Consider the following 26546-nt stretch of genomic DNA (forward strand, 5'->3'; position numbering starts at 1 on the left):
GCCCTAGGGGCACCGGGGACCCCTACTGGCCGGCTGCTTCGCGGGGGGCTGGGCGTGAACCGTGCTCGGTCTGGCGGGGGCGCACGCGGGCGGGCGGGGAGAGTCTGGGCTGTCGGGATGGTCTTGCAGAACCCAGAGCTGAACCTCCCTGAACAGGCGGGTGTAGATTCTAGCTGTGTGGTCTTGGGCAAGTCGCCTAGCTTGTCTGTGCCTCAGTTTCCCTGACGCTAAAGTGAGTGATTGGAAGAACCTGCACAATCACTTTATCTGTCCGTTCTGGTCCAGTTTTCCTTCCCCATCCCTGCCCCTGGCCCCTCTGCTCCACACAATCCCAGAGCCTCTCTTCAATTCCTTTAATTTGGAAGTGACCTGAGCCCCGGGGTCTTCCTCGTCTTTCTACCATCTCAATGCTACTTAATTGACTTTAATTCAGTGATTCAGAGGAGTTGAAGTTCTTTTCAACACTTTGTCCAATTCTCCGCGTATCTTATTTTTTAAATAAAACTTTGTTGCTGGGGGAAATTTTTTTTTTTTTTTTTAATTTAGGCAAGTACTAACAGGGTAAGCAGGTGCCCACAAAGCCATTGAGGAATTATAAGATTTATATTTTTAGGCAACTCTTAGCCTTTTTGTCCTAAATCTCCTGGTATATTCATTCTAACAAAACCCAGAAAGGGCCAAAGGAAGAATTTACTCGAAGGCAAACTTTTAGGAAACAAGAAAGGAAAATTTGAGAACATTTAGCTGTAACATCTCCACAATGGGTATTGTTGACTCCTCTCCTCTTAAAGTGATAAGCACTTAGCACAGTAGCTGGTGCCAAGATGTTGCTCAGTAAATAGTGAATGAATGCTCCTTACGGTCAATGCCACATATTTCAGCTCATCACTTAGGCAATGTCATAAATGCATGGGGGGATTTAAAAAGGGAGCAAATTTCCACATTTTGTAGAACCAAGAGCTACTACACTGCGAAAAGCTCACACTGCATGGTTTGCCAACAGCAGAGTCTTCTTGTTTTATAGGTTAATAACTGTAAGCATTTTAGAAAGCTAGGTCATTTTTTTCCCCCTAACAGATTAAAAACCAAGAAACATAAACCAGAAGCAGCAGTTTCTTGACATGGAGAACCAAGCCAATAATACAGTGGGGTAAGTGCTGAAAATTATCTGTTTGTTAAGTTGGTACTTAACTATGCCCCAAACTCCCTGATGGTACATGAATTTTGAAATTTGGTATTAATAGAAGGATGTACCAATTACTTTTGGTGAGGAGGATGGAGGGAAACTCAAGTGATTCTAATTAAGAACCTATGGTATGAATCTTTCCAATTTTGACTATGGATCTGGACTCAAAAATCACCATTTCCCTACATTTAGTGAGTTTTTACAGTGTTTTGGGATGATGGGTGCCCACGCAGGCCTCTTGTGCTCTTGGGTTTCCATAGGGCAGTGGCTCCCACCCATACTGCCCCTATCTTGCTGCATTGAGTGTCCCAGGCTTCCCTCCACACTTGCCCTTAAGGCCGAACTCAACCCTTAGCCTCAAAACAGATCTGGCTCCTACAGACTCTTTTTTTTTTTTTAAACGTTTATTTATTATTGAGAGAGAGAGCATGAGCATGGGAAGGGCAGGCACAGAATCTGAAGCAAGCTCCAGGTTCTGAGCTGTCAGCACAGAGCCCGACGCGGGGCTCGATCTCACAAACTGTGAGATCGTGACCTGAACTGAAGTCGGACACTTAACTGACTGAGCCACCCAGGTGCCCCATGGCTCCTACAGACCCTTAAGTCTAGAGAACAAACTGGTGGTTACCAGAGGGCACGTGGGTGGGGGGATGGCGAAATAGGTAAAGGGGATTAAGAGTCCACTAATCATTGTGAGCACTGAGTCATGTGTAGAATTGTTGAATCACCACATTGTACACCTGAAACTATTATATCACTGTAAAGTGTACTGGGATTAAAATTAATTAATCAAAAATTAATAACGTTTTAAAAAACCGGATTTATCTCCTCAAACAACAGTAAGAACTGGATGTTTTACCAAAGTCTCATAAAGCGATCAAGAATAGAATTTGTACAGCACTCACCATTGTAAATAATTAAATTCCCTTTCACAAATATCTGTCCCCACCCCTTCTGTGCCACCTGCACCACAAAGGTATCTCTTCCTATTGTTTCATTAGTCACCCGGCCACTGGCTGACTCCAGAGCTGGGGGACAGGGGAGGGGCCAGCGAAGGGGAGTGGTACTGGAGTGCCTACTCTGGACTGTGACTGACTTGCACTAGTCATACCACCCAGGTGGCTATTCTGCGCTGACCATGACTTTGACATCAGGCTAAAGGAGGGCTGCACAAGTCCAAGTAGTTACAGCCGTCAGTTTTGTAAATCCTACTCTATACTTCTTACAACGGCCCCGTTAGGCATTGTTCTCATTTTACATCTAAGAAAATTGAGTGTATTAGAGTATAGGCCGAGGTCTTGCAATGAAGAGGCCCCAAAATGCAGTGGTTGAAATAAGGCTGAAGTTTATTTCTGTCTCATGAATAGGTTTAGGGATAAGCAGACCAGGACTGGTGGGGCAGCTCTGCCATCCTCACTAGGTGATTTTTCATCTCTGGACCCAAAATGACTGCTTCAACTCCCACCACTGTGCTCCTGCCAGAGGGAAGGGGGAAGGGCAAGGGGAGAATTTGGTTCCTTTTCGGAATGTGCCCCCGAAAGAGCAGGCCTTACTTCTCGTCATTTTCCACTGGCCAGAGCTACAGCTAGCTAAAAGGAAGGTTGGGAAGTGTGATCTCCAACTGAGCAGCTCTATGGCCAGCTAAAGCTTAGGTGAGAAAAGGGAGAAGAGTGGATATTGGTGGACAGTTAGCAGCCGCGGCCACATTTCTGAGCTCAGAGAGGTAGAAAGAAAGAGAAAGAAAGCAGCAGCTTGCCCCAGAATATGCAGCTGGTTAGCGGAGAAGGTAGGATTTGAATTCAGATATGTCTGGTTCTAATCCCGGCATCCTTTGCTACATTGGAAATGGGGGCAGTGAGAGTATCTGTAAGCAGAGCCAGGTTAGGATTCTGGATTGAGCAGGTGTTAGGTCCCTGATGTGATGATGGCACTGAGGGCCTAGGTGCAGATTGAAGGTCTCAGACCTAAGGTTGGGTGCCAGATGGAGGCCATGGAGACTGCTGCTATTTCTCTTCATTCTTTTGGGGGAAAAGTGTGGAATATTGAATGTGTGGCAAGCACAACACTAAGTCTTCTGGTTCATACAAAGATCATTAAGAAACAGACCTTAAACAACTTAGAATTTAGTAGGGAGCTATAGCACTTGTACAATGTGATTGCAAGTGTATTAGAGTGTAGGCTAGAGTATAGACCAAATTCTCCCCTTGCCCCCTGCCCCAGAAGTGAATGAGAATTACTAGAAGTTTCCATGAGCAAGTACCCTACTGATCCCCGCAGACATGGGACCAGACATTGTCTACCATGGCCTACAAAGCACGAAGCGTCAGGTTGACTTTGCTTCTGTCCCTCATGCTGTTGAGAAATATGTAAAAATCTAGATCATAAAGACAGTAAAACTTCATCAGGGGCATGTTACAGAGCTTATCAAAGCATGTCACCTACATACGGTAATGTTTTGTGGTGCAACGTTCATTTAACAATACGTATCTAGAGTCTCCTATGAGGCATTGATTGTTGTAAGCACCAGGAAAAGAGCAGTGAACAAAACAGAGACCACTCCTCCAAGGGTCAGTGGGAGTCATTAACATGTTTTCTATGGTGATGTGAAGAAAAATAAAGCTGGCCAAGGATGAGAAGATGAACGGGATGGTCAAACCAGCATTCCCTGCTAAGGTGACATTTGAGCAAAGATGATATTGGGCAAAGAGAGTTCCAGACAGCAGGAACAGAAAGCATGAAGGCGTAAGGTGGGCGTTTTTACACAGAATATTTGTTAGGTGAATTATTCTCCAACAGCTGGGTTACAACAGGGTTTGGTTTTCATTTTAAATCCATGATTTCCCCCCCAGTTATAGGTGTTTGTATTTGTGCCATCATAATCAACCTAAACTCCTTCTAATCAAAACAGCCATGTTTGAGTTTGTTCTTTTTATTTGTTTTTAGAGTGTATGCCCAGAACATAATTATAAATGAGCAAACGATCTGTTTGTCTTGGCCTGCTTAAGAGAACCATGTCTACAGTTTGCTTTGTTTCCGCTTCCTTATTGATTTCTACTCTTATTAACTTGTCCTTCTTGGATTTATTTTACTTCTTTTGTTCTCTGGATTTTTTTAGTTAAAAAAATGTGGTTCGCTTATTTTTATGATTTCTGAATTTTATGATTTCTTTAAGTAATAAAAGCCTTTCAAGCTCAAGTTTCTCCTGAGCGCAGCTCTGCTGTGGGGCCATCCTATTAGTGTTTCCACTCTAATTTTCTAAATAAATTGCCTGCGATTTCAGCTTTGATTTCTGTTTGACTAATTTGAGATACTGAAGACATGAAAGTTGTGAGGGAGGGATTAATTATATTTTTATTACTATTCCTTTCTAATCTCCCTACCACCATGGTCACAGACTATGGCCTATGTGACATTTCAGTCTCATTAAGACTGTTCTTATAGTCCCTTGCATGATCAGCTACTATAAATGTCCTTTGGACATTTGAAAACAAATGTATATTCTGTATTGGTTAAGTAAAAAGGTTTACAAAGTTATACATCAGTCATCAGACCTCTAATAAGATCTAATAATATTTAAATTATGTTTTTCAAATCCATTTTTACCTTGCTTTTTGTTTATTTGATCTATCAAATTTTATGGAAGATCTTCACCATAATTGTGGTTTTGTCCAATTCTTATAGTTCAAACAGTTTTTGTTTTACATATTTCAGTGTTCTGCTGCTTAATGTATTGAGGTTCATGGATGTTATATCTTGATATATTATATGATTTAGCTTTATAAAATATCTCACAAATATAAGTTAACGTGTTTTGTTGTTGTTTTAAATTCTACTTTGCCTGATATTGATATTGCCATCTCTGTTCTGTTTTTAATTTATTTTAGTCTGTAATATCCTTGTTCATCCCCTTTGTAATAGAAGAAACTCCGTCTTTTCCTTTCTGTGTGGGAGAAACCCAGTTCTTGCCTACTACGTTTTTCTTCCCTGTGTGCCTCCTTTACCTTCACAGAGAACCCTTCACTTCTGATGCCCTTGTCACCAAATGCATGGAGGTTTTTCCTGCACCAAGCAATTGTCTGTAACACCAGCTGGGTGTCCTACAATTTAGCTCAATTCTGACACTATCTACCTGGAGATAGCATGCAATCACACAGGTTAAAGGCTCAGTACCACATGACTGCTCCTCCTGCCACTTCAGATGCCAGTAACAAGCCCAGGTTGTCACCCGTGCTTCTGACCAACTGGCAGTAGATACTCCTATGGGGGGTTCCAACGCCCTCCACCTTGGGCGCAATGCATTTGCTGGAGCAGCTCGCAGAACTCAAGGAAACACGTTTACCAGGATAAAGGATAAACACGTTTATCAGATGAACAGCCAAATGGAAGAGAGGCATAGGGCAAGCTACGTGGGAAGGGGTGCTGGGCTTCCCTGCCCAGGTGTGTTGCCCTCCCAGCACTTCCTGTGTTACCAACCCAGACGATCTCTGGATCCCATACTTTTGGAATTTTTATGGTGCTTCATCATGTAAGCATAATGGATCATTACCTCCATTTGCAGCCCTTCTCCCTTCTCAAGATCATGGAAGGTGGGATGAAAATTCCAGGCTTCCAATCATGGCTGAGTCTTTCCAGTGACCAGCTCTCATTCTGGGAGCCCACACAAAATTTCCTCGTTAGAACAAAAGGTACTCCTATCACGCAAGAAATTACAAAGGTTTCGGAATCCCTGTCTCAGAAACCAGGGTCAAAGATGAAATATCAGAACAAAACATGCTCCTAGCACTCTTATCACTTAGGAAATGAAAGGGCTTTAGGAGCTCTGTGCCAGAAATCAGAAATAGACACCGATATATATTTTCTATTATCTCATTTCCTTGTTTTCATTTTTTTTAATATTGTGTCTCTTATAAATAGCATACGGTTAGATTTAAAAAATACCTCAGTTGGAGAGTCTTTGCCATTAAAAAGAGGATTTTATGATCATTAATATGCCAACGTTTGACCCATTTTGATTTCCCCACATTTGCTACTCTGAGCTAGTTTTCTTTTTCCTCATTTTCTGTTAAAAGTTTTACATCCTATTTTATAAGTTTTCAATGAACACTTTCTACAAACATTGTAAATTTGGGTTTCTCTTTTGGCATCTTGAATTTTAACTGTATCTTTGACTTCCCCCATCCTTTTTTCTCTTTTAAGACTTAACTTTTAGGGGCGCCTGGGTGGCTCAGTCGGTTAAGCGTCCGACTTCAGCCAGGTCACGATCTCGCGGTCCGTAAGTTCGAGCCCCGCGTCAGGCTCTGGGCTGATGGCTCGGAGCCCGGAGCCTGTTTCCGATTCTGTGTCTCCCTCTCTCTCTGCCCCTCCCCCGTTCATGCTCTGTCTCTCTCTGTCCCAAAAATAAGTAAACGTTGAAAGAAAAAAAAAAAAAGACTTAACTTTTAGTAGCGCCTGTGCTTCCCCATTCCTTTATCTCACCTCCAAAAAGTTATCTGGATTTCTAGTTCCTGGTCGCTATTAATTTATATATAAATTATTACATATAGGATAATGTTAATTATTATTTTATTCCACTGTTATTTTAGAATCCTTTATTAATGGCTGTAAGTTTGCATTGCTTATTACTGTTGTTTGTATGCAAAATCTTCCCTGTTCTTAATTTTTAAAACTATTGTTAATGTTTATTTTTGAGAGAAAGAGAGAGAGTGCAAGCGGGGAAGGGGCAGAGACAGAGGGAGACACAGAATCTGAAGCAGGCTCCAGGCTCTGAGCTGTCAGCATAGAGCCCGGCACAGATGCTTAACCATCCGAGCCACCCAGGCACCCATCCCTGTTCTTAATTTTTAAAAAATTTTGAATTCATTTTAATTTGACTGAAGTACTTCCTTAGGTAATCTTTTCATAAAAATGAACATGGGTGACATACTTCTTAACTTGTTACATGTTCAGATGTCTTACTCATACTCTTACACAGGAACTCTGTAACATTGCTCTTTGGAAGCACTGAGTATTGCAGAGGGAAAATCCAATGCCAGTCTTTCAGGTCTGTCCTTTCTTCCTTTCCCCCCTCCCCCCCCCCCATGTTGTGTGTGTCTGAAAGTCTATAGAATTCCTTTTTTTATATAGTATTTTTTTAAGTTTTTTTAAAATTTATTTTGAGACAGAGAGAGTAAGTGGGGGAGAGGTAGAGAGAGACACACTCCCAAACAGGCTCCACACTGTCAGTGCAAAGCCTGATGCAGGGCTCAAACTCACTAACCCTGACATCATGACCTGAGCAGAAATCAAGAGTCAGACACTTAACCAACTGAGCCACCCACGTGCCCCTATAGGATTTCTTTTTATCCTTGGAATTTACAAATTTACTGGATTAACTTTCTATGTATGGAATCTTCTGCAATAACCCTTCGCTGCATTTGGTGAACATTTTTACACTAAAGATTCAAATCTTTTGAACTCAGTGACATTTTCTTCTATTTCTTTGATCAGTAATTCTCAACTCTCTTGTTTCATTCTCATCTCCTAGAGGGATTATATCTTTCTTTGCTCTCATAATTTCCATTGTTGTCCATTGTGCTCTATGTCCTGGAGGAATTTCTTGACTTTTCTCTTTTCTTTCAGCACCGATTACATTATTTTTATTGCCTCTATTGAGATCTTTGGTACTGGCAACCATGTTTTATTTCCAAGAACTTCTTTTTTGTATGCCTCTTTCATTGTTCCTTTTACAGTTTTATCAATGCAATTTACCCTTGACTTTTATTAAAAATATGAATAAGTGGTGTCTGAAATGATCTCTTATATCAACTCCTTTATAATCAGTCATTCTGAGGGTGTGGCTCCGGTATAGTTCTCCACATCCTTCAATTCATGCCTCACCCCAGGCCCTAATAACTGCTCCACAGCCCCTCCTTTCTCCTGGCCCCTGCTCCTCTAAAAGAGAAACTAATTCAGTTTTTTTACAAAATCTGGACACCAACTACAGTGCAGCTGCAACTCCCTGAGGGCTCAGCACAGCCGCCAGCCAAGGTGTTCTACAGTCTAGTAGAACTGAAGACTACTAAAACTTATGCTTAGTAACCTTTGACGGGCATTTCTAAATAGGAATTACACAAATGCACTGAGCAGGCCTAAGGTCCCTAAATGTATGAATTCTGCAACGTTGCTTTTACAAATGTTTCTTTCCTTGTATAAGTGGATTCACATATAATGGATTACTTCTTTAAAATATCTTTTCTAGGGGCACCTGGGCGGCTCAGTTGGTTAAGTGTCTGACTCTTGACTTTGGCTCAGGTCATGCATGGTCTCTTGGTTCGTGAAATCAAGGACCCTCATGGGGCTCTGCACTGACAGCCCTGGAGCCTGCTTACGATTCTCTGTCTCCCTCTCGCTCTCTGCCCCTCCTCCACTCTCACTCTCAAAATAAGTAAATAAACTTTAAAAAATAAAAGAAAATATCTTTAACTAAAAAAAGAACATTTAGCCGGATCTTTCTTTACTTAGTCACACATGTATGTAATTTAAGAAGTCACTCGGTTCCTTATCGCTGTAATCAAAAAACAACAATCTCCTGTTCCCTCCCCAGAGGCAGTTCTTTTGGCTGAATCTTTTGGCATTTATCTCTATATCTCTAAATAACATGGTTTTCTTGCTACTTCTTGATTTTTTTCAGTTTTAAGCGTTATCTATTGACATCCACAGTGGTTATTTTTCCTGCCTCCACTACCTCATCCCCACCACACACATGGTCGCATACACGTATATGCCCACGGTCTCTCTCTCTCTCTCTCTCTTTCTCACACACACACACTTCTCTTTCTTCCATCATCCTCTCAATGCACCATAATTTTAGTTGGATCAATATTCTGTTTGCCTAGTTATGTCTTTGTAAATGCTCTTCACCTTTGAGCCATAGCATACTGGGATGTGCTTCCTTCCCTGCATAACATTTTGTTTTCTTCCGGAGTTAATAACTCTGGCGTCTTAACTATTACTTTTTGAAGTTTTCTTCTTTTCTGCCATATTTTCTTCAAAAAATCACCTTCTGTTTGTATGCGAGCAAGTTGGTTGAAGTGCTTTTCTCAAATGTCCGCGATCCCTGACTGCTCGCTCCTGTGTAAGATTGCGGAGTGGAAGCTGATCAGAAGTTCCGCTGGACGTGGGCGGGGCTTGTTGACGGGGCTTCTCTACCTGTCATCGGGCTTGTCTCTTTCAGTGCCTGTCTCAGGCTGATCAGATTCTAGAGAACACTCTTTTAAATTCTCCTACTTAGAGGGTGTAAGTTGGGCCACCAGCATTTACCCTCTACCTAGCTGGGTTGCTTCCTGGCTTTTTCTCTACTGCTAGCTCCCATTATTTTTGTGCTCGTGGCTTAAAAATATGCCTTTGCTTTATTTTAGTAGAATTTGGGAAGGGAGCAAAATGTTTATGTTCATCCGTCTTCAACCGAAAGCCTCATTTTTCTCTACTAAATCATTTACTCTACTTTTTATTCTGTGACTTATATCTTAGCCATTCATCTCGTTCATGGAATCCTATCAAATCCTTCCTAAAAATCTGCTGCATGATCTGCCGATTTTTTAAATCTGCCATGAAAGTCGTATTTTCAAAGAACCAAGACAGATGGATATTAAAGTATAGCTTCTCACGTCTAATTCAGAAAAACCCTTTAAAGCAGTACTCTATGTGTGCATCTTTTTTAACCTTTAAAGTGTTCTTTCCCTCTGAGATATATTAATTCCTAAACACAACCGTACTTCCCAGTTTCTTAGTTTAATACAGTTTTAATTATAATTTGTAAAAAAAAATTCTACTATAAGTCAATATTTTGGTAGTTTAATAAATTGTAGTAGTCTTTTTGTGCATTGAAAATTCTTTTTAATTTGATTGATTCTCTTGCCTTCTGAATGGCCCAGACTCTACCCCCATTATTCTCCCTCCACCCTTTATCCCCAGCCACACATAATCTTTTCCAGAGTAATCAAATTTGACAATTTCTAGTTTCTAGTTTATCTACAGAAGAAGCAAAGTGAAGTAGACCTGGGGTAAATCCCAATATTATTTCATATTAACACACAGAACCATGGCATCATTCATAATAAGCTACATATGCATTAGTTTGGATTCTGTAAGCCAATCTCTAGGACAATTAAAATTCCCTCTTGCTAAAAGGTCTATCTGGGGAAAGACTGCAGTGTTAGTATGTGTGAGGATAGTCATTTAATCCCTTTTCTATTTAAAACTAGAATAGAATAGTCATTATACAAAAAGTTTCAAGAAAAAATTTATCTGTAATACAGGTAATACAATAGTCATTGAAACTAGAATGAATAGTCATTATACAAAAAGTTTCAAGAAAAAATTTATCTGTAATACATGTGTTTAGAAGATCCTCCACTCTTTTTAGAATGTAAAAATATGAGACTTAAAGTTTGTATATACCTCGAATTCTGATGAAACATTGATAGGGAGTTGGAAGCTGTCAACATTGCACATTTTATTTCTCTGAATGTCTTTGATGAGTATGATGGAGGCCTTTAAAAGTACTTCTAAGCATGCTTTTTAGGAATAGTGGGATTTATACCTCCTCTACATATCAACATTAAGCTTATTGCAGATGAGGGAGAAGAATGGACTGAATATGAGCTACCATCTCAAATGTGCAGTAAAAATAGGCATTGTAACACTCCTAAGTCAGCACACGCTAAGGATGACGGTAAATAGCATTTTTTGGACAACAAGAAAAGTGCTTGAGAAGAGCTATTTTTAGCTATAATTTAGTAACTAATTTTGAACAAAGGCAACTGTGAAATTCTGATCTAGGGGTCATAAAGTAGAAGCCTTTCACTTTACTGTTTTAGGAGGAACAATCGAGTGAAGAGCAGGCAGACATCTCAGACATGTCTATGGAAGTGGATTCTGGGACTTCTGGGAGCTCTCCCATTCCATACTATTTAAGTTTCTGGTGTGGTGCGGTATTTGACGTGCGGAATAAGAATAGGTCTGTGAGCCACCACAGAAAAGTTAAATTATACTGGTATCACCAAATATATAGCAATATAAGTAAGACAAATAATACATTACTACATTTTAGAATGTGTTTCATTACAATATTTTGGAAAAGTTAAGACCCAGTATGATTGCTCATATTGCTCGTCAACCTTTTGAAAACGCATTTCCTTAGACTATTCCGTAGTCTCCTTTTTCTCTTCTGTCTATGCTTCCCTTCCTCATTCCCTCCCCTTCTTCCATGATGACTTCCATATTTATTTTTTAAGCCTGCTTTTTTTTTTAATGTTTATTTACTATTGAGAGATAGAGAGAGAGAGACAGAGTACAAGTAGGTGAGGGAAAGAGAGAGGGAGACACAGAATCTGAAGCAGGCTCCAGGCTCTGAGCTGTCAGCACAGAGCCCAATGCGGGGCTCGAACTCACGAGCTGTGAGATCATGACCTGAGCCGAAGTCAGACACTTAACCAACCAAGCCACCCAGGTGCCCGAACTCACTTTTTTTTTTTGTGGACTTGTTTATCCATTTTTATTTTCCAGTTTGATGATGGGTAGGCTGACGCCGCATCCCAGTTTGCCCAGAATAATCACTGCTTTATACCTATTGTCCTGGCATAATTATCATTAGTGCCCCTTTCACTTTCAGAATTGTCCTAATTTGCATAATTGATCATATGGTCACCGTGTAGCAGGATTCTCACACAGAGAGTCATGACACCGAGGCTTTTCTTTCCAGGAAGCAACTTTATTCCTGCTGGCACCCCTCCATTGGGTTCGTACCCAAAGAACTGAGCCCTGAATGCCACATGACCAAATTTTTTATATACTTTTTACTTCTTCGTCTCCCATATATGGTAACACCACTGATTAAGTGGTCCCATGTTACAAGGTCATAGGGATGTTGTCAGGTATGTGTATAGCCAGGTTGCCTTGAGTTTTTTTTTTTTTTCTTTCCTTAGGGTGGGGACCCTACCACAACCACAGCCATCTGATAAAGGTCTGCTCTTGTAAGAACCAGCATGTAAGCCTATATGTGAAAGGACTTTGGAGTAACATACATGTCCATGGAGACTGGGTGAATTGTATCTGATGGACATGTATGTTACTCCAGCTCTTTTTACTCTGCATGCCTCTCCACGTTCCCTTCCCCTGTCCCCTCCAACACACCAGCCACTACTACCTCCATTTATACCATCAGCTTTCTATTTTGCTTTCTTCATCTTTAAATTTGACATCCTGATATTTTGACTCTAGGCTCCTCAGACTGTTTTGTCACCCTGCAAGTCTCAGTGTGCCCCCTTCCTACTGGCTTAAGACTTCTGTCCTCTGGGCACCTAGGTGGCTCAGTCGGGTAAGCATCTGACCTCAGCGCAGGTCATGATTTCACAGTTCATGAGTTTGAGCCCGGCATCGGGGCTCTCCACTCTCAGTGCAGAGCCCGCTTCGAATCCTGTCTCCCTCTCTCTGCCCCTCCCCCACTCTCTCCTTTTTTCTCTCTCTCTCAGAAATAAATGAACATTAAAAACAACAACAACAAAAAGACTTCTGTTCTGACCCCAGAATCCTTCTCTCGTGAATTGCTCCCAAGGATAAACCCGACAGTAAGGGTCAGGGTTTGTATGTCTCAAGTAGTGTATCAGTTACAAGCCACCCAGTCTCCAAAGCTAGAAGACTTGGAGTACTTTTTTTCTTTTTTAGTGCCTCATTCAACTTTTCTAAAATAGGAATAATAAGTCCTACTTTATGGGATGTTGTAAGGATCCGTGAGAGCAAGAACAGGAAAGCAATTAGCATAGCATCAGTCAGCATTTGACTAAAGGAAGAAATGAAAATATAAATAATGTTAGTGCTCAGCTCTGTGAAGAAGGCTAAACTAAGTCTTTTGTATTTTATTTTAAAGTTCTCTAGATTTAGGAGCAAATATTGATGCTGCTGAGACAGCTCAACTGCTCTTAATTATCTCTGAAAAACTGAAGAAAGGAAGACATACTGGAAGATGAGACAATTGAATTTCAAAAGAGAATATTAAATTTGACAGAAAGCTGGGTTTAGCGTAAGCCTGAGTGTGACTGGATCTTCGGTAGTACTCTGGAAGGAGTCGTGGGTGGCCTGCGAGCATCCGGAAGAAGCGGGGGTCACCAGGACTCCGCACGGACACGCCCTGACCGCTGCAGACTAGGTCAGCCTTGGCTCACAGGGCTCCTATGCTAGTGCGTCTGCAAGCATATTGATAGAATTTTATTTGGACTTTGCCATGATATTTTACAGGGCTTTTCATGACATTTTTATGGGGAGAGGGAGAAAAAAATTGTAAGGTTAATTAAGTGGGTTAGACTGATTATAAGAAAAGAAATAATCAACAGATCCCTGTCACCCTGAAGGACTTCAGAATGTAGTAGAATGCCATAGAGCTCTGTCCTCCATCCTGTCTTTCATGATATTTTACAGTCACTTGTATGAAAAAAACATTTATATGTAAAACAAGTAATGCTTCTCAAATCCGCAGCTGACACAAAACAGGGAGGTAAAGTGAATATATTTTCTGTCAGAAACAGGATCCCGTAAGCCCTTTTACGAAGGCTTCTGTGGTAACCCATCCTGGCCAAATCTGTATTCAGTACCCCTCCTTTCTAGTCCCAGAAGAGCTCCATGTATTCATCAGTCTCTTATTGTGCCTGTCTTGTAAGTATCTCTGCACAGGCAGTTGGTCTCGTGTCTCTGTCTTCCCAGCTCCTCGCACAGTGGGCAGCAGTCGCTGAATGAATGTTTGCTTCATTAAAGAACCAGGGCTAGGGGTGCCTGGGTGGCTTAGTGAGTTGAGCGATTCTTGATTTCAGCTCAGGTCATGATCCCAGCCAGGGTTGTGGGACCGAGCCCCGTGCCAGTCTCTGCACTGAGCATGTACCCTGCTTAAGATTTTCTCTCTCCCTCAGCCCCTCTCCTCTGCTCGCATGCATGTGTGCTTTCTCTCTACCCCCCCCTCTCTCTTTCAGTTAAAAAAAAAAAAAAGGACCAGTGATAGCAATCTACATTGAGAGGCTGAAACTCTCACACTGAAATTTAATAAGGATACATAAAAAGCCCTGCTCTTGGAGCACCCCCCAAAAATGAAACAAGCACAAGATAGTGGCTTTATTTTTAGCATGCATGAAAAAAGATGTTTGGGCAAAAACAAAAACAAACAAACAAGCTCACCTTGACATGGTATAATATCACTGCTTTGCCCTTCCCCCTCCCAGATTCAAAGCTAAGGTGATCCTCATCTGCTTGAATAAAAGTATAGATAGCACCTAAAACAAAGGATGTGAGAGTCCCCCTCTAAACTGATTAGACCATACCTGGGGGATTAAGTTAATGTTCTGAACAGTATATTTCAAGGAGGAAATCAACACAGGAACTTGTTCAGTGGAGAGCCATCAGGATTGTGAAGGAGAGCCACCAAATTATGAAAATCTTACCATAGTCATTCACTTTTTCATTCGTTCAACAAATGTATGTTAAGTATCTAGTATTTGCTAGGCAGTACACTAGGTAGTGAGTGGTGGAAAAAAAAGAAATCTCTATGAGAAATTGAAGGAAATAAAGATACTTGTGGAAATAAACAAAGACACCCAAATGAGAACAAATGAAGCCTACTTATTGAAAGCTTGATACAGCAGAGGCGTCAGCAGCCATCACTTGCATCTGGCAGTCTCGAAGGCGAGGTGGGAAAGCTTCACAGTGAACAAAAGAGAAGGCTTCACGTATGCTGTCTTGGATGGGGGCTGTTGGCACAGGGAAACTGGAGGCAGGATTAGTAGAAGCGGGGCATCCTATGTGATTGATTTGAGGAGCGTGTTTGGTTTTCTCTCGTTGGTCCTGAGTTGGAAGTAGGGGAAAAAATTAAGGCAGCTCTCAGTCATTGACCACATCCTGACAATTCTAGGAGTACTGCTGTAGAGGTTGTGGGTGAGAGTCTGTTAACGTAGGTTCCAGCCATTCTTTGTCTGAATGTTCAGTATCTACTCTTGAACGCTGAGAAAACTTGGCAGAAGCCAGAGGTACACTGATAGCTGTATTTGACATATTGATAACTGTATTAAGTACTCTTAGTCTACTGTGTTGAAAAGGCATTTGTTGTGCATGGTCCCAGTGGATCAAATTAGATAAGTGGATGAACAAGCTCTTCAGTATAAGAAAGAACTTTAAGAAACTCATCGCTGTCTAGATGCAATCTCAGACAGTGGTTTCCTGGTAAAGGAAGCATTCAGACCTAGGCTGGATGGCCTGTTGGCAGTGATATTGTGAAACAGATCACAAACTCTGGTGTGCGCCAGAATCACTTGATATCTTTGTTAGTGATGCAGAATCTTGGACTCTGTTCTAAACCTCCTGAATCTGACCAGTAGGGCATCATAGATGATGCTAGTAAGACTGTGGAAGGTATACAAACACTGGTTGGACAAGATGACTTGTAAAACTCCCTTCACCTTGAGTCTAATATCCTCATTTTTGCACAGCGTAGTCATAATCAGGAAAGAAACCATTCACTCATTTATTTAATAATACTGATGTCTCTACTTTCGGCCTGTATTTCAATTCTGTCCACGTGGTGCAGTCCTACCTGTCAAGGAGATAGTGAAGAGAAGAGCTCACTTGTTCATTTTTCAAAAATTTATTGAGTATCTGCTATATGCTGGAGTGCTGTGCTGAGCTCCAGGAAGATGGTGATGAGAAGGGCTGATACAGTCCTTTTGCGTTCAGAGCTCACGATAGCAGAAAAAAAACAATGTGTTTACAATAAAGGGTGATACATGTTGTTATGAAAAGAAAACGGTGTGAAAACTATTCTTTTCATTCTGTTGTTTTTCCCCCACATCATAACTCCAATTAAAATTCCATCAACTTATTTATAGAGGAATTAGTACTTCCTTTCCTCAGGTTTGTTTTAGGTTTTAAGTAAAAATGGGAAAGGCTTTGGGCTTTCGTCCAGGAATGCCAGAAGACTGTAGAATTGCACTTTGTACTTAAAAGCTCTCTGATGACAGAACTGGTGAGTCTGCTGTTGAATAAACCAATCACAGGAATATCCCATGTTCAGGCTGACTGGGCATTTTAGAAAGTGACTCTGGAAATTCTGAGTTCTTTGGGCTCTAATACCTGTTTCTGACCCTAATGCAATGGAACTAATTTATGCTGTATGTTTCAAGCAAGTTCTTATTCAGTGCATCATGTCTTTTGCTGTGTGGTTCGCAGAAGGGAGCTTACGATGGGAGACAGCTGCCTAGGAGCTAGATCTGGCTCCTCTACTAATTGATGTGTGACCTTGACCTCTCCGGGCCTGAGGTTTTTCAAAATGCTAAATGATCCTTAATCACCTCTGAAATTCTGACCTGGTGAAACCGAATGGAGAAAATATTATTCTTCACCTGGCTTTCCCTCCTGCCTTCCTCACGCCTACACAAATGTAGTAGAGGCCCCATCACCACCATTGAATGGATCCTGAAATAACTTGCTTTCTAATCTGGACATTTGTGTGTTCCTTAGGCTGAAACCTGAGGCTTGTCCAGTCTGACTAACTGGACTTATGCCAGGTCCCTGTGGAATGCGTCAGCTTCTTTGAAGGAGAACCCTACCCTAGAAACACAATAGGCGTCTCCATAAATCTAGCTCTCACCAGCAGTTTTGTTTCAAATATAAATAGACCCTCTAAGACCCAAGATATTGCCCTGCATCTGACTAATAATATCACCATTATCTAAAGACTTACATTACTCTGCCCACACCTGCCTGATCAGATTCCTTCCCAAGGGATACCAGCCAGATCACGCCAAGTTCCCCTCCTGGAGGAGTAACTCTGTAGCTCAGTTAGTATCCTTGAATCTGGTCCTACCTAGCCTGGGGTTGCCCTTCTAATCCTTGATAGGCACAACTGAAGTCCCACTTTGCCTGCATCAAATTTACTCAAGTTATGATAGACATAGGTACATGTGTATTTACATGTAAGAGCACTGAGCCATTTTTCATAATTAGAATTTGCCATCGAATCAGCCCACTCTAAAAATTTTATTTAATTTTATTTTTTTAGCTAACTTTCTTTATTGCGACCTTGTTTCTGACAGAATCCGCATGATGTGTTTCCACTTTAGGGACTCCCTTGTCTATGTCAAAACTTTTGGCTCTGGGAGACCCATACACTACCACCTACACTAAGAAGAAAATGCAAGCAGTCACTTTAGCAATGTATTGCATTATATTATGACAACACCTATACTTTAGAAAATGTCATTTTAAAAAATGTACTGTATATTCACTGAAATTAGCTTTCAGTTTTAATATAAGATTTATCCCCAGCTTTCAGACTTCCTCCTGTTTAAATAATTGAACAATTTGAAGAAATAATTGATCAAGCTGTTCAGAGCAATGGAATAATTTTTCCCGTCCTCACATTTCACTCTTTTAAAATGTGCTTTACTCAGGGCGCCTGGGTGGCGCAGTCGGTTAAGCGTCCGACTTCAGCCAGGTCACGATCTCGCGGTCTGTGAGTTCGAGCCCCGCGTCAGGCTCTGGGCTGATGGCTCGGAGCCTGGAGCCTGTTTCCGATTCTGTGTCTCCCTCTCTCTCTGCCCCTCCCCCATTCATGCTCTGTCTCTCTCTGTCCCAAAAATAAATAAAAAAACGTTGAAAAAAAAATAAAAAAAAAAATAAAATGTGCTTTACTTTTTGACAATTGCCAGAGCGTCTCCTTGTGAGGCCGAACTTCAGGAATTAATGGAACAAATTGACATCATGGTAAGCAACAAAAAATTGGACTGGGAAAGGAAAATGCGGGCTTTGGAGACACGATTAGATCTTCGGGATCAAGAGTTGGCAAATGCACAAACTTGTTTGGATCAGAAAGGTCAAGAGGTACTGAATATATGTGTTAACAACATGTTAATTCCTCAGACTGTTATAAGTAATATTTATTCCCTCAGAATATGTTTTTCATTATGTATCCTTTTTATCGGGCATCAGCAGTAGCATTTATTGCTAACAATTCTGTCATAGCATGCTGAATGTGTTCTATCAAATAAGTGACAATCAGAACCTAAACCCATCCAAATTTGCTGATGCAGACAAACATAAAATGTCAGTGCCATCTAGAAAAGTAAATAGACATTCAGTATATATGTGAAATAAATACAGTTTGCGAGCAAAGATGTCAGTGCTTTTGCAGCTGTAGAAACAAAGTAGTTGTCCAAACCGTGTCTTTGGACATGGCCGAGTTCAAGAGCCTTTTCTAATCTACTAGAAGAATATTTCCTGAGAGAAGTGAAATGCCAAGACACGATTGCAGGACAAGGGAGAAAAGTGTTTGGTGAAGGGGGTGTATGTGTATATCTGGGCACCCTCTTAAGAGGGGTGCTTCCCAGCCCCTGTAAGGCTGCTTACAGTCCTGTTGGTGGTTGTAGAGTATCTGAGTGCTCTGGGGCCTCTGGAGGAGTTCAGGAAAACCATACACTTTACCTAATGTGGACTTTTGTGTCTGTGAATTTTTCTTTTGGGTGAGGCATAAGAGAAGGTGTTTACATTAATCCTATACTAAAACATCATCAGTCAACTTGTTCATCAGGCATTTCTCTACCTTTATTGGCCTCTCAATAGAACTTAGTTTTTAGGGGCGCCTGGGTGGCTCAGACGGTTAGGCATCCAACTTCAGCTCAGGTGACAATCTCACGGTTTTGGGTTTGAGCCCTGCATCCGGCTCTGTGCTGACAGCTCAGAGCCTGGAGCCTGCTTCGGATTCTGTCTCCCTCTCTCTCTGCCCCTCCCCCACTCACGCTCTGTCTCCCTCCATCTCTCAAAAATGAATAAACGTTAAAAAAAAGAAAAAAAAAGAACTTAGTTTTTCACATAGTTAACGGAGTTCTTGTTTGGCACAGTTAACTTAGTTATTGGCACCTGGTTTCCCTCCGTAGTAGAGGCCGGCCATCAGACCTGGAATATGCAAGGGACTGTTTTCTTACTTTCATATCTGTGATGACACCAACGTGTCATCACAGCAGGTGCCTCACCTGCTTTTTAAGCAGACAATTTCTGTCAGCCAAACCTCTAAGGACTCCTCTTAGATATTATTCCTTTCTTTCTTATAAAAATGTGATCATTGCTCCATGGTCCCACCAAAGCAGAGCTCACTGAAGGCAGTGGAGACAAAAATAAAAGCTGAGGTGTATCCGTAGAGGTTCTGCCTGAGTATGATGACATAGCCTCCTGAAAAGATAATGCAAAGTAAATTCTAAACCTTAATTTAAAGTGTGATGGTGATAAGGATCTTTTGTCAAACATCCATACTGTACTGTCCGAATGTGTGCCCAACGGAATAGTGCTAGCAATGTTTGATTTTGTGACTTTAATTATTAATAGCTATTTTAAGAACTGTAGTACAAATATTTACTCTGGTTTTGGCACAGCAGTTTTATTTAAATTGTACTCCTTTTTTGCACATTTTCTGATTTTTATCAGGCAAAATTTAGAAGAATCAAAATTAAATGTTTTTCTTGATGCAGGTGGGGTTACTTAGACAGAAATTGGACAGTCTGGAAAAATGTAACTTAGCAATGACTCAGAATTACGAAGGACAACTACAAACCCTGAAAGCTCAAGTAAGGAAAACTATTGTAATTTAATATCATATAATAATTTAACACATTTTGATATATCTTTTAACATATAGAATTATATTAGTTACTTTTTTATAAGTTGTAATAATTTTATTTAAATGGACTATTTTTAATACAAGTATAATTCTTATATTTTAACTACAGGTTATATGTTTGACCCTGTCTTTCATTGTTTTATTAGATTGCCTTTTTTATTGGACTCTCAGCCCTTTATCCCTTTAACTGTTAGCATAGTGCAAGACTGATACCTTTCTATGATATGATAATAATTAGCTATGTGAACAAAAGAATAATTTTGCTATTATGAAATAGATAATTGAAAGGATAAAACTGGTCTTTATAACTTGCTAGTGGTGGAACTGTTGCATAAATGATAGGTCTTCTGCATTGGGATGCTAATTTCTTTCTTATTTATCCCTGTGTCACCTCACTGTGAAGGCAAGCAAAAAGTCTTCTCTCCCTTAGCACAGAAGACATAGGGCAGTAATCACCTGTCATCTCAGGTCTGGTAGATGCATGTCTTGCTTTAAATGAATCAGTGGGAAATACTGTTTGATTAAGAAATTTTTGAAGTGCAAAGATTTCATAAGTGATAATATAATCAAATGAGCCTAAAGTAGTTAATTCTTTATTACATAGCTTCTTATGGAGGTCATCAGCCATTAAGACTGGAATATGAAACATGATGCCATTTAATAAGTACACTATAATCTAGACATTTTGCCTGCAATTTACATAGCGGCCACTAGATGGTAGCTTGAATTATGAAACTAAATGGTTTTTCCTTGCTAAGACTCTAAGCAATCAACCAACCTTTTTTGTATAAAGATAAAGCTTTAAAATAGCAATATATATATTAAATCACTATAGTTCAATATAAATGGAGAGTCCACGATCTAAAATAAGTTTGAAAAAAATACAGTAATTGAGATACAAGTGAAGATATCTCTAAATTATATTTAGTTGGTTCAGTCACTGCTTACCAAATCTTTAATGTCTGAGTTTTTTCACATCTGTTATTAAAAAGTTTTGAGACTTGCTTACAGGTGCTGAGCAGTTATTTAACATATGACTCCTTCCTATTTGATGCTTTGCAGTTTTATTCTATGACTTGGCTGCTGGCTAACCAACAAATATCCCTATGGCGGTTTCACAAAAATTTGTTTTGTGGAATGCTAGTACGAGAGTTTAGGAAATGCTGTTTACTTCCTCTCTGCTCTTGGACATTCACAGTGCATATTCAACAAACCAATTTAGACTTTTTCACCCATCATTTTTCAAAACATATTTGACCATGGAATGCTTTTTATTTTTCTTTTCTTTTTTTTTTTCAACGTTTATTTATTTTTGGGACAGAGAGAGACAGAGCATGAACGGGGGAGGGGCAGAGAGAGAGGGAGACACAGAATTGGAAACAGGCTCCAGGTTCCGAGCCATCAGCCCAGAGCCCGACGCGGGGCTCGAACTCACGGACCGCGAGATCGTGACCTGGCTGAAGTCAGACGCTTAACCGACTGCGCCACCCACGCGCCCCTGCTTTTTATTTTTCAAGCTAAAACCTACTTTACTATAATACAGTCTTACAGTGTAAACACCGAAAACAGGTGTCTCAGAGAATACATTTTGGAAACACTACATTGTTGTTGAGAGAGCAGCCATCTGCTCCACTGCAGTTTAATGCTTCTCTTTTCTTCTCGTGTTAAAAGAAAGTTAAGAAGAGCATTAGGGAAGAAGAGCAAAAGAGAAGGAAAGAGGGAAGGGAAAAAGAGAGAAAAAGGAAAGTACTATGTACTTAAATTGGTTTGCATAATGGCTAGTAATATGTCATTTTTTTAACCAGAAAACGGTATCTCGTGGCAAACATTGATGTGGTTGCTGCTAGCTCACTCTACTGATTTCTTCTTTGATATTCCTGGTTTATTTACAATTGCATTTTACTAAAATATTTTAAAGATATACTTTACCACACTGTTCCTTGAATAAGTCAACTCTGCCAAAACTTTCTCATAGAAATTGCTTCCTTTTTAAAAAGAGGTTATTTTCTTTTCCTTCTAACCATAATGAAACTATGATTAAATTGTGTATATATTTGAGATTTTCACTTCTGGAAAGCTGGAGTTGATTCTTTTAGACCCTGCTAAATAAAACTAGAAAGTCTGGACATTATTTATAAAATCACATAAGATTCTGAGAAGTGGAGAAAAGAGGCAGGCCAACTAGGACGTCGGTACCCAAAGAGCAACATAGTGGTGAGTTCCCTGGGATTTCTTTTTGCCCCTTGTATCCCAGTCTGGGTGACAGAGACGCTGACAACCCAGACACTACAAGGGGCACAAACAGATAAAAAGAATCCCAAGGAATATCTGCTCTCTACAGCAGACCTGGGAAAGGCAGCCTACCAAGATTACACACTTTTAGAAAATAACTGCTCTACTCCAGCCCAACACCACAGAAAAAGACTTCAGCTCCAAACCACCCCGCTAGCACAGACTGAGTAGACAGCCTTGGATTCTACCCTCACCAGCCTTTAAGGAGGTATCCCCGGCTCCCCAGCCTGGGTGGTGTTAGAGAAGACTTGAGTGGAGAGCCAGGACTTTTGTCACCACTAGGTGTTAACAAGGCCCTCCCCAACCCATGGTGTTAGTGGAGGCCATGTGGAGAGTCTGGACTAGTATGCCCATTTGATGGTGATGAGGAACTCCCCCCTGGGGATATCAAGGGAAGCCTAATTAGGAGTCAGGATATTCACTGCCTCTCAGTGGTAATGAGGCTGCTCACCCTCACTACAGTTTCAGTGAAGGCCATGTGAGAAGCAGTAACAAGGCACCTGTGCCCCTCTAGTCAGGGTGGTACAGTGAAGACTAGTGGGGATCCTCAACTCCCACTCCCACTCAGCAGTGGTAAGGAATGCCTCCCTCAGGTTACCAGCTGAGGCCAAGATCTAGACTCCCACCACCCAAGGCAGTGACGAGGCAGTGTCCCACTTTCCCTGTCAGAATGCCATCAGAAAAGGATGGCTGAAATACAGTCCCTCGGGGCGCCTGGGTGGCGCAGTCGGTTAAGCGTCCGACTTCAGCCAGGTCACGATCTCGCGGTCCGGGAGCTCGAGCCCCGCGTCGGGCTCTGGGCTGACGGCTCGGAGCCTGGAGCCTGTTTCCGATGCTGTGTCTCCCTCTCTCTCTGCCCCTCCCCCGTTCATGCTCTGTCTCTCTCTGTCCCAAAAAAATAAATAAACGTTAAAAAAAAAATAAAAAAAAAAAAGAAATACAGTCCCGAAAGAAAATCTAGTGTCTCATAACACAATACCCAAAATGTCCAAGTTTCAATAAAAAAAATCACTCATCACACCTAGAACCAAAAAGATCTCAACTTGAATGAAAAAAGACAACCAAGAGAAGCCAACACTGAGTTAATACAGATGTTAGAATTATCTGACAAAGATTTTAAAGAAGCTGTTATAAAAGTTCATCAGAGGGCAATTACAAACATACTTGAAACAAATGAAAGTTTTAGCAAAGAAAAACTGTAAAGAATAACCAGTTAGAAATTTTGTCTCTGAAAAATACAATAACCAAACTAAAAAATGTCAATGGATGGGCTCAAAAGTAGAATGGAGAGGATGGAGGAAATAGTCAGTGCACTTGAAGATAGCAAAATAGAAATTACTGGATCCGAAAAATAGAGAGAAAATAGACTAAAAAAAAAAGAAACTTAGGGACATGTAGTACTATAACAAAAGATTGGAAATTTGTGCCATCAGAGTCCCAGAAGAAGAGGGCAGGATTGAAAAAGTATTCAAAGAAGTAATGGCTGAAAACTTGGCAAAATATGTAAACCTACAGATTCAAGAATCTGGATGAAACTCAAACAGGATGAACACAAAGAAATCTACACCAAGACACATCATAGGCAAAGTTCTGAAAACTAAAAGACAAAAAAATCTCGGAAGCAGCAAGAGAGAAATAACACCTTGCCTACAGGGACGAATCAAGTCAGATAACAGACTTCTCATCAGAAACTATGGAGGCCAGAGGAAGGTGGAATATTTTTCAGTTGCTGAAGCAACATAAATGTCAACCCAGAATTTTCTATGTCCAGAGAAAATATCCTTAGGAATGAAAGGAAAATCAAGTCCTTCTTGAATGAAGGACAGCTATGAGAATTTGTCACAGTAAACGTACCTCCAAAGAATGGCGAAAGAAAGTTCATTTAGCAGTAAGGAAATGATGAGGAAAGCATCTTGAGATATTAGGAAAGAAGAAAAACCAATGGGAAGAATTAAGAAATGGGTAAACATACTACTTTTCTTCTCTTGAGTTTTCTAAATTGTTTGGCAGCTAAAGCCAAAATTATAACAGTGTCTAATGTGGTTCTTAATGTATATTGAGGAAATACTTAAGAGAATAATGCTCTAAATGGGTCAGGTCAAAGGGACATAAAGAAAAGTAAGACTTCTGCATTTCATTTGGGCTGGTAAAATATTGACGCCAGTAGACTGTAGTGAGTTATGTAAATATAATACCTAGAGCAACAACTGAGAAAACTATTCAACAGATGCATTCAAAAACACTATAGATAAACCAAAATGGAATTCTAAATAATTCTCAGATAACCCTGAAGAAGACAGAAAGGCTAAAATAGAGAAACCAAAAAACTGGAAATCAGAAGGAAAAAAACCACCAACAACGAAAAAGTAAGGCTTAAGCTCTGATAGATCATAATTACATTAAATGGAAATTGCCTAAATACATCAGTTAGAAGATGGAGATTGACAGAGTAAATTAAGAAAGTATAACCCAACTATATGTCCTGCTCCAGAAACTGACTTCAGATATACCTATGTAGGTCAGTTGAACGTAAAATGGTAGAAAAAAATACCATGCAAATATTAATCAAAAGAAAGCAGAAACAGTGCCAAGATAATTCAGTGGAGAAAGAATAGTCTCTTCAACAAACAGTAAAGGGACAACTGAATACCCACATGTAAAAGAACTAAGTAAGACCTAGATATAGACAAAAATTAGCTCAAAATGGATCAAAGACCTAAATGTAAAAACTAAATCTATAAAACTCTTAGAAAAAAAAAAATAGGAGTAGATCTTCATGACTTTGGATTAGGCAATGGTTTCTTAGATTTGGCACCAAGAGTACAAGAAAAGTTAGATGAATTTGACTTCACCAAAATTAAAAAAACCTTTGTCCTTCAAAGGATGCCTTCAAGAAAGTGAAAAGATGACTCACAAAGTGGAAGAAAATATTTACAAATCATATATCTGATAAGGGACTAGTATCCAGAACTAAAAAATAACTCATACTAGTCAATAATAAAAAGTAAATGACATGATTTTAAAATGGGCAAAGATATGTCTATTGATGAATAGACATCTTTCCAAAGAAGGTATACAAGTGCCAATAATCACATGAAAAAATGCTCAATATCATGAGTCATTAAGGAAATGCAGATCAACTCATACCTATTTGCACTGACGAGAATAGCTATAATCAAAAAGAGGGACAATAACAAATGTCAGCAAGGATATGGAGAAATTAGAACCCCATACATTGCCAGTCGTAACGGAAAATGGCACAGTCACTTTGGAAAAACAGTTTGGCAGTGCCTTAAAAAATTAAACCCAGAGTTTCCATATGATCCAGCAGTTCTACTCCTGGTTGTATACCCAAGAGAAATAAATATATATATCCACACAAAAACTTGTACCCAAATGTTCACAGCAGCATTCTTTGTAATATACAAAAAGTAGAAAGAACCTAAATGTCCTTCAGTAGATGAATGGATAAGTGAAATGTGGCATATCCATGCAATGGAATACTATTCAGCCATAAAATAAATGAAGTATTGGTCCATGTTACAACCTTGATGAACCTTGAAAGCATTATGCTAAGGGAAAGAAGCCAGGCACAAAAGGCCACATAACGTGTGATTCCATTAATATGCAATGATCAGAATAGGCAAATATAAAGAAACAGAAAGTAGGTTAGCAGTTTCCAGGGCCTGGGGACAGGAGGAAATGTGTAATCATTCTAATATTATGGGGTTTCTTTTTGAGGTAATAAAAAATACCCTCACATTAGTAATATGATGGTTGTACAACTTTGTAAATCTACTAAAAACCAATTAATTTTATATTTTAAAGGGTGAACTTTATGGTAGGTGCATGATATCTCAATTTAAAAAATTATGTGAGAAAGAAAAAGAAAGCAAATGTGACTATATTAATATCAGCTAAAGTAGACACAATTGTTCCTAGCTTTATTTGTGACATCCCACAACTGGAAACATCCAAAATGTCTCAATATGTAAATGGTCCAGCAAATGCTAGTTCCATCCATAGCATGGAATAACACTGAGCAATAAAAAGGCATGAATTATCGATACACACGTGTATCTCCAAGGCATTATGCTGACTGAAAAAAGCCAATCTCAAAATGTCATATACTGTTTGATTCCATTTTATAACATTCTCAAATGACAAAATTCTAGAAATAGAAACAAATTAGTGCTTGCCAAAGGGTTAAGAGTGGGAAGACGAGCGTCACTAAAAAGGCAGGAAGGTCTTTGTGCTGATGGAATGGTTCTGTATCTCGATCAAAGTTGTGGTCACACAAATCTACCCGTGTGATAAGATGGCTTAAAACTATACACATATATTGTACCAATGTCAGTTTCCTGGGTTTACTATTGTACCATAGTT

At 40.0% G+C, this 26546-nt stretch overlaps 1 protein-coding gene across 4 annotated transcripts in view; it reads left to right on the forward strand.

Annotated features, from left to right (window-relative positions):
- DEUP1 (deuterosome assembly protein 1) overlaps positions 1-26546 on the forward strand; it is an 82860-nt gene that overhangs the window by 1153 nt on the left and 55161 nt on the right. For all 4 annotated transcript variants that reach the window (XM_040489611.1, XM_040489613.1, XM_040489612.1 and 1 more), the window contains exons 2-4: positions 1078-1150; positions 17908-18079; positions 19720-19815. In XM_040489611.1, coding sequence (XP_040345545.1) covers positions 1122-1150; positions 17908-18079; positions 19720-19815 — 297 coding nt within the window. In that variant the 5' untranslated portion in view covers positions 1078-1121. The remainder of the gene's footprint in view (positions 1-1077; positions 1151-17907; positions 18080-19719; positions 19816-26546) is intronic.

The sequence above is a fragment of the Herpailurus yagouaroundi genome, unplaced genomic scaffold, assembly GCF_014898765.1.
Source record: "Herpailurus yagouaroundi ecotype Mexico unplaced genomic scaffold, PumYag 180, whole genome shotgun sequence".
NCBI classification, from domain to species: domain Eukaryota; kingdom Metazoa; phylum Chordata; class Mammalia; order Carnivora; family Felidae; genus Herpailurus; species Herpailurus yagouaroundi.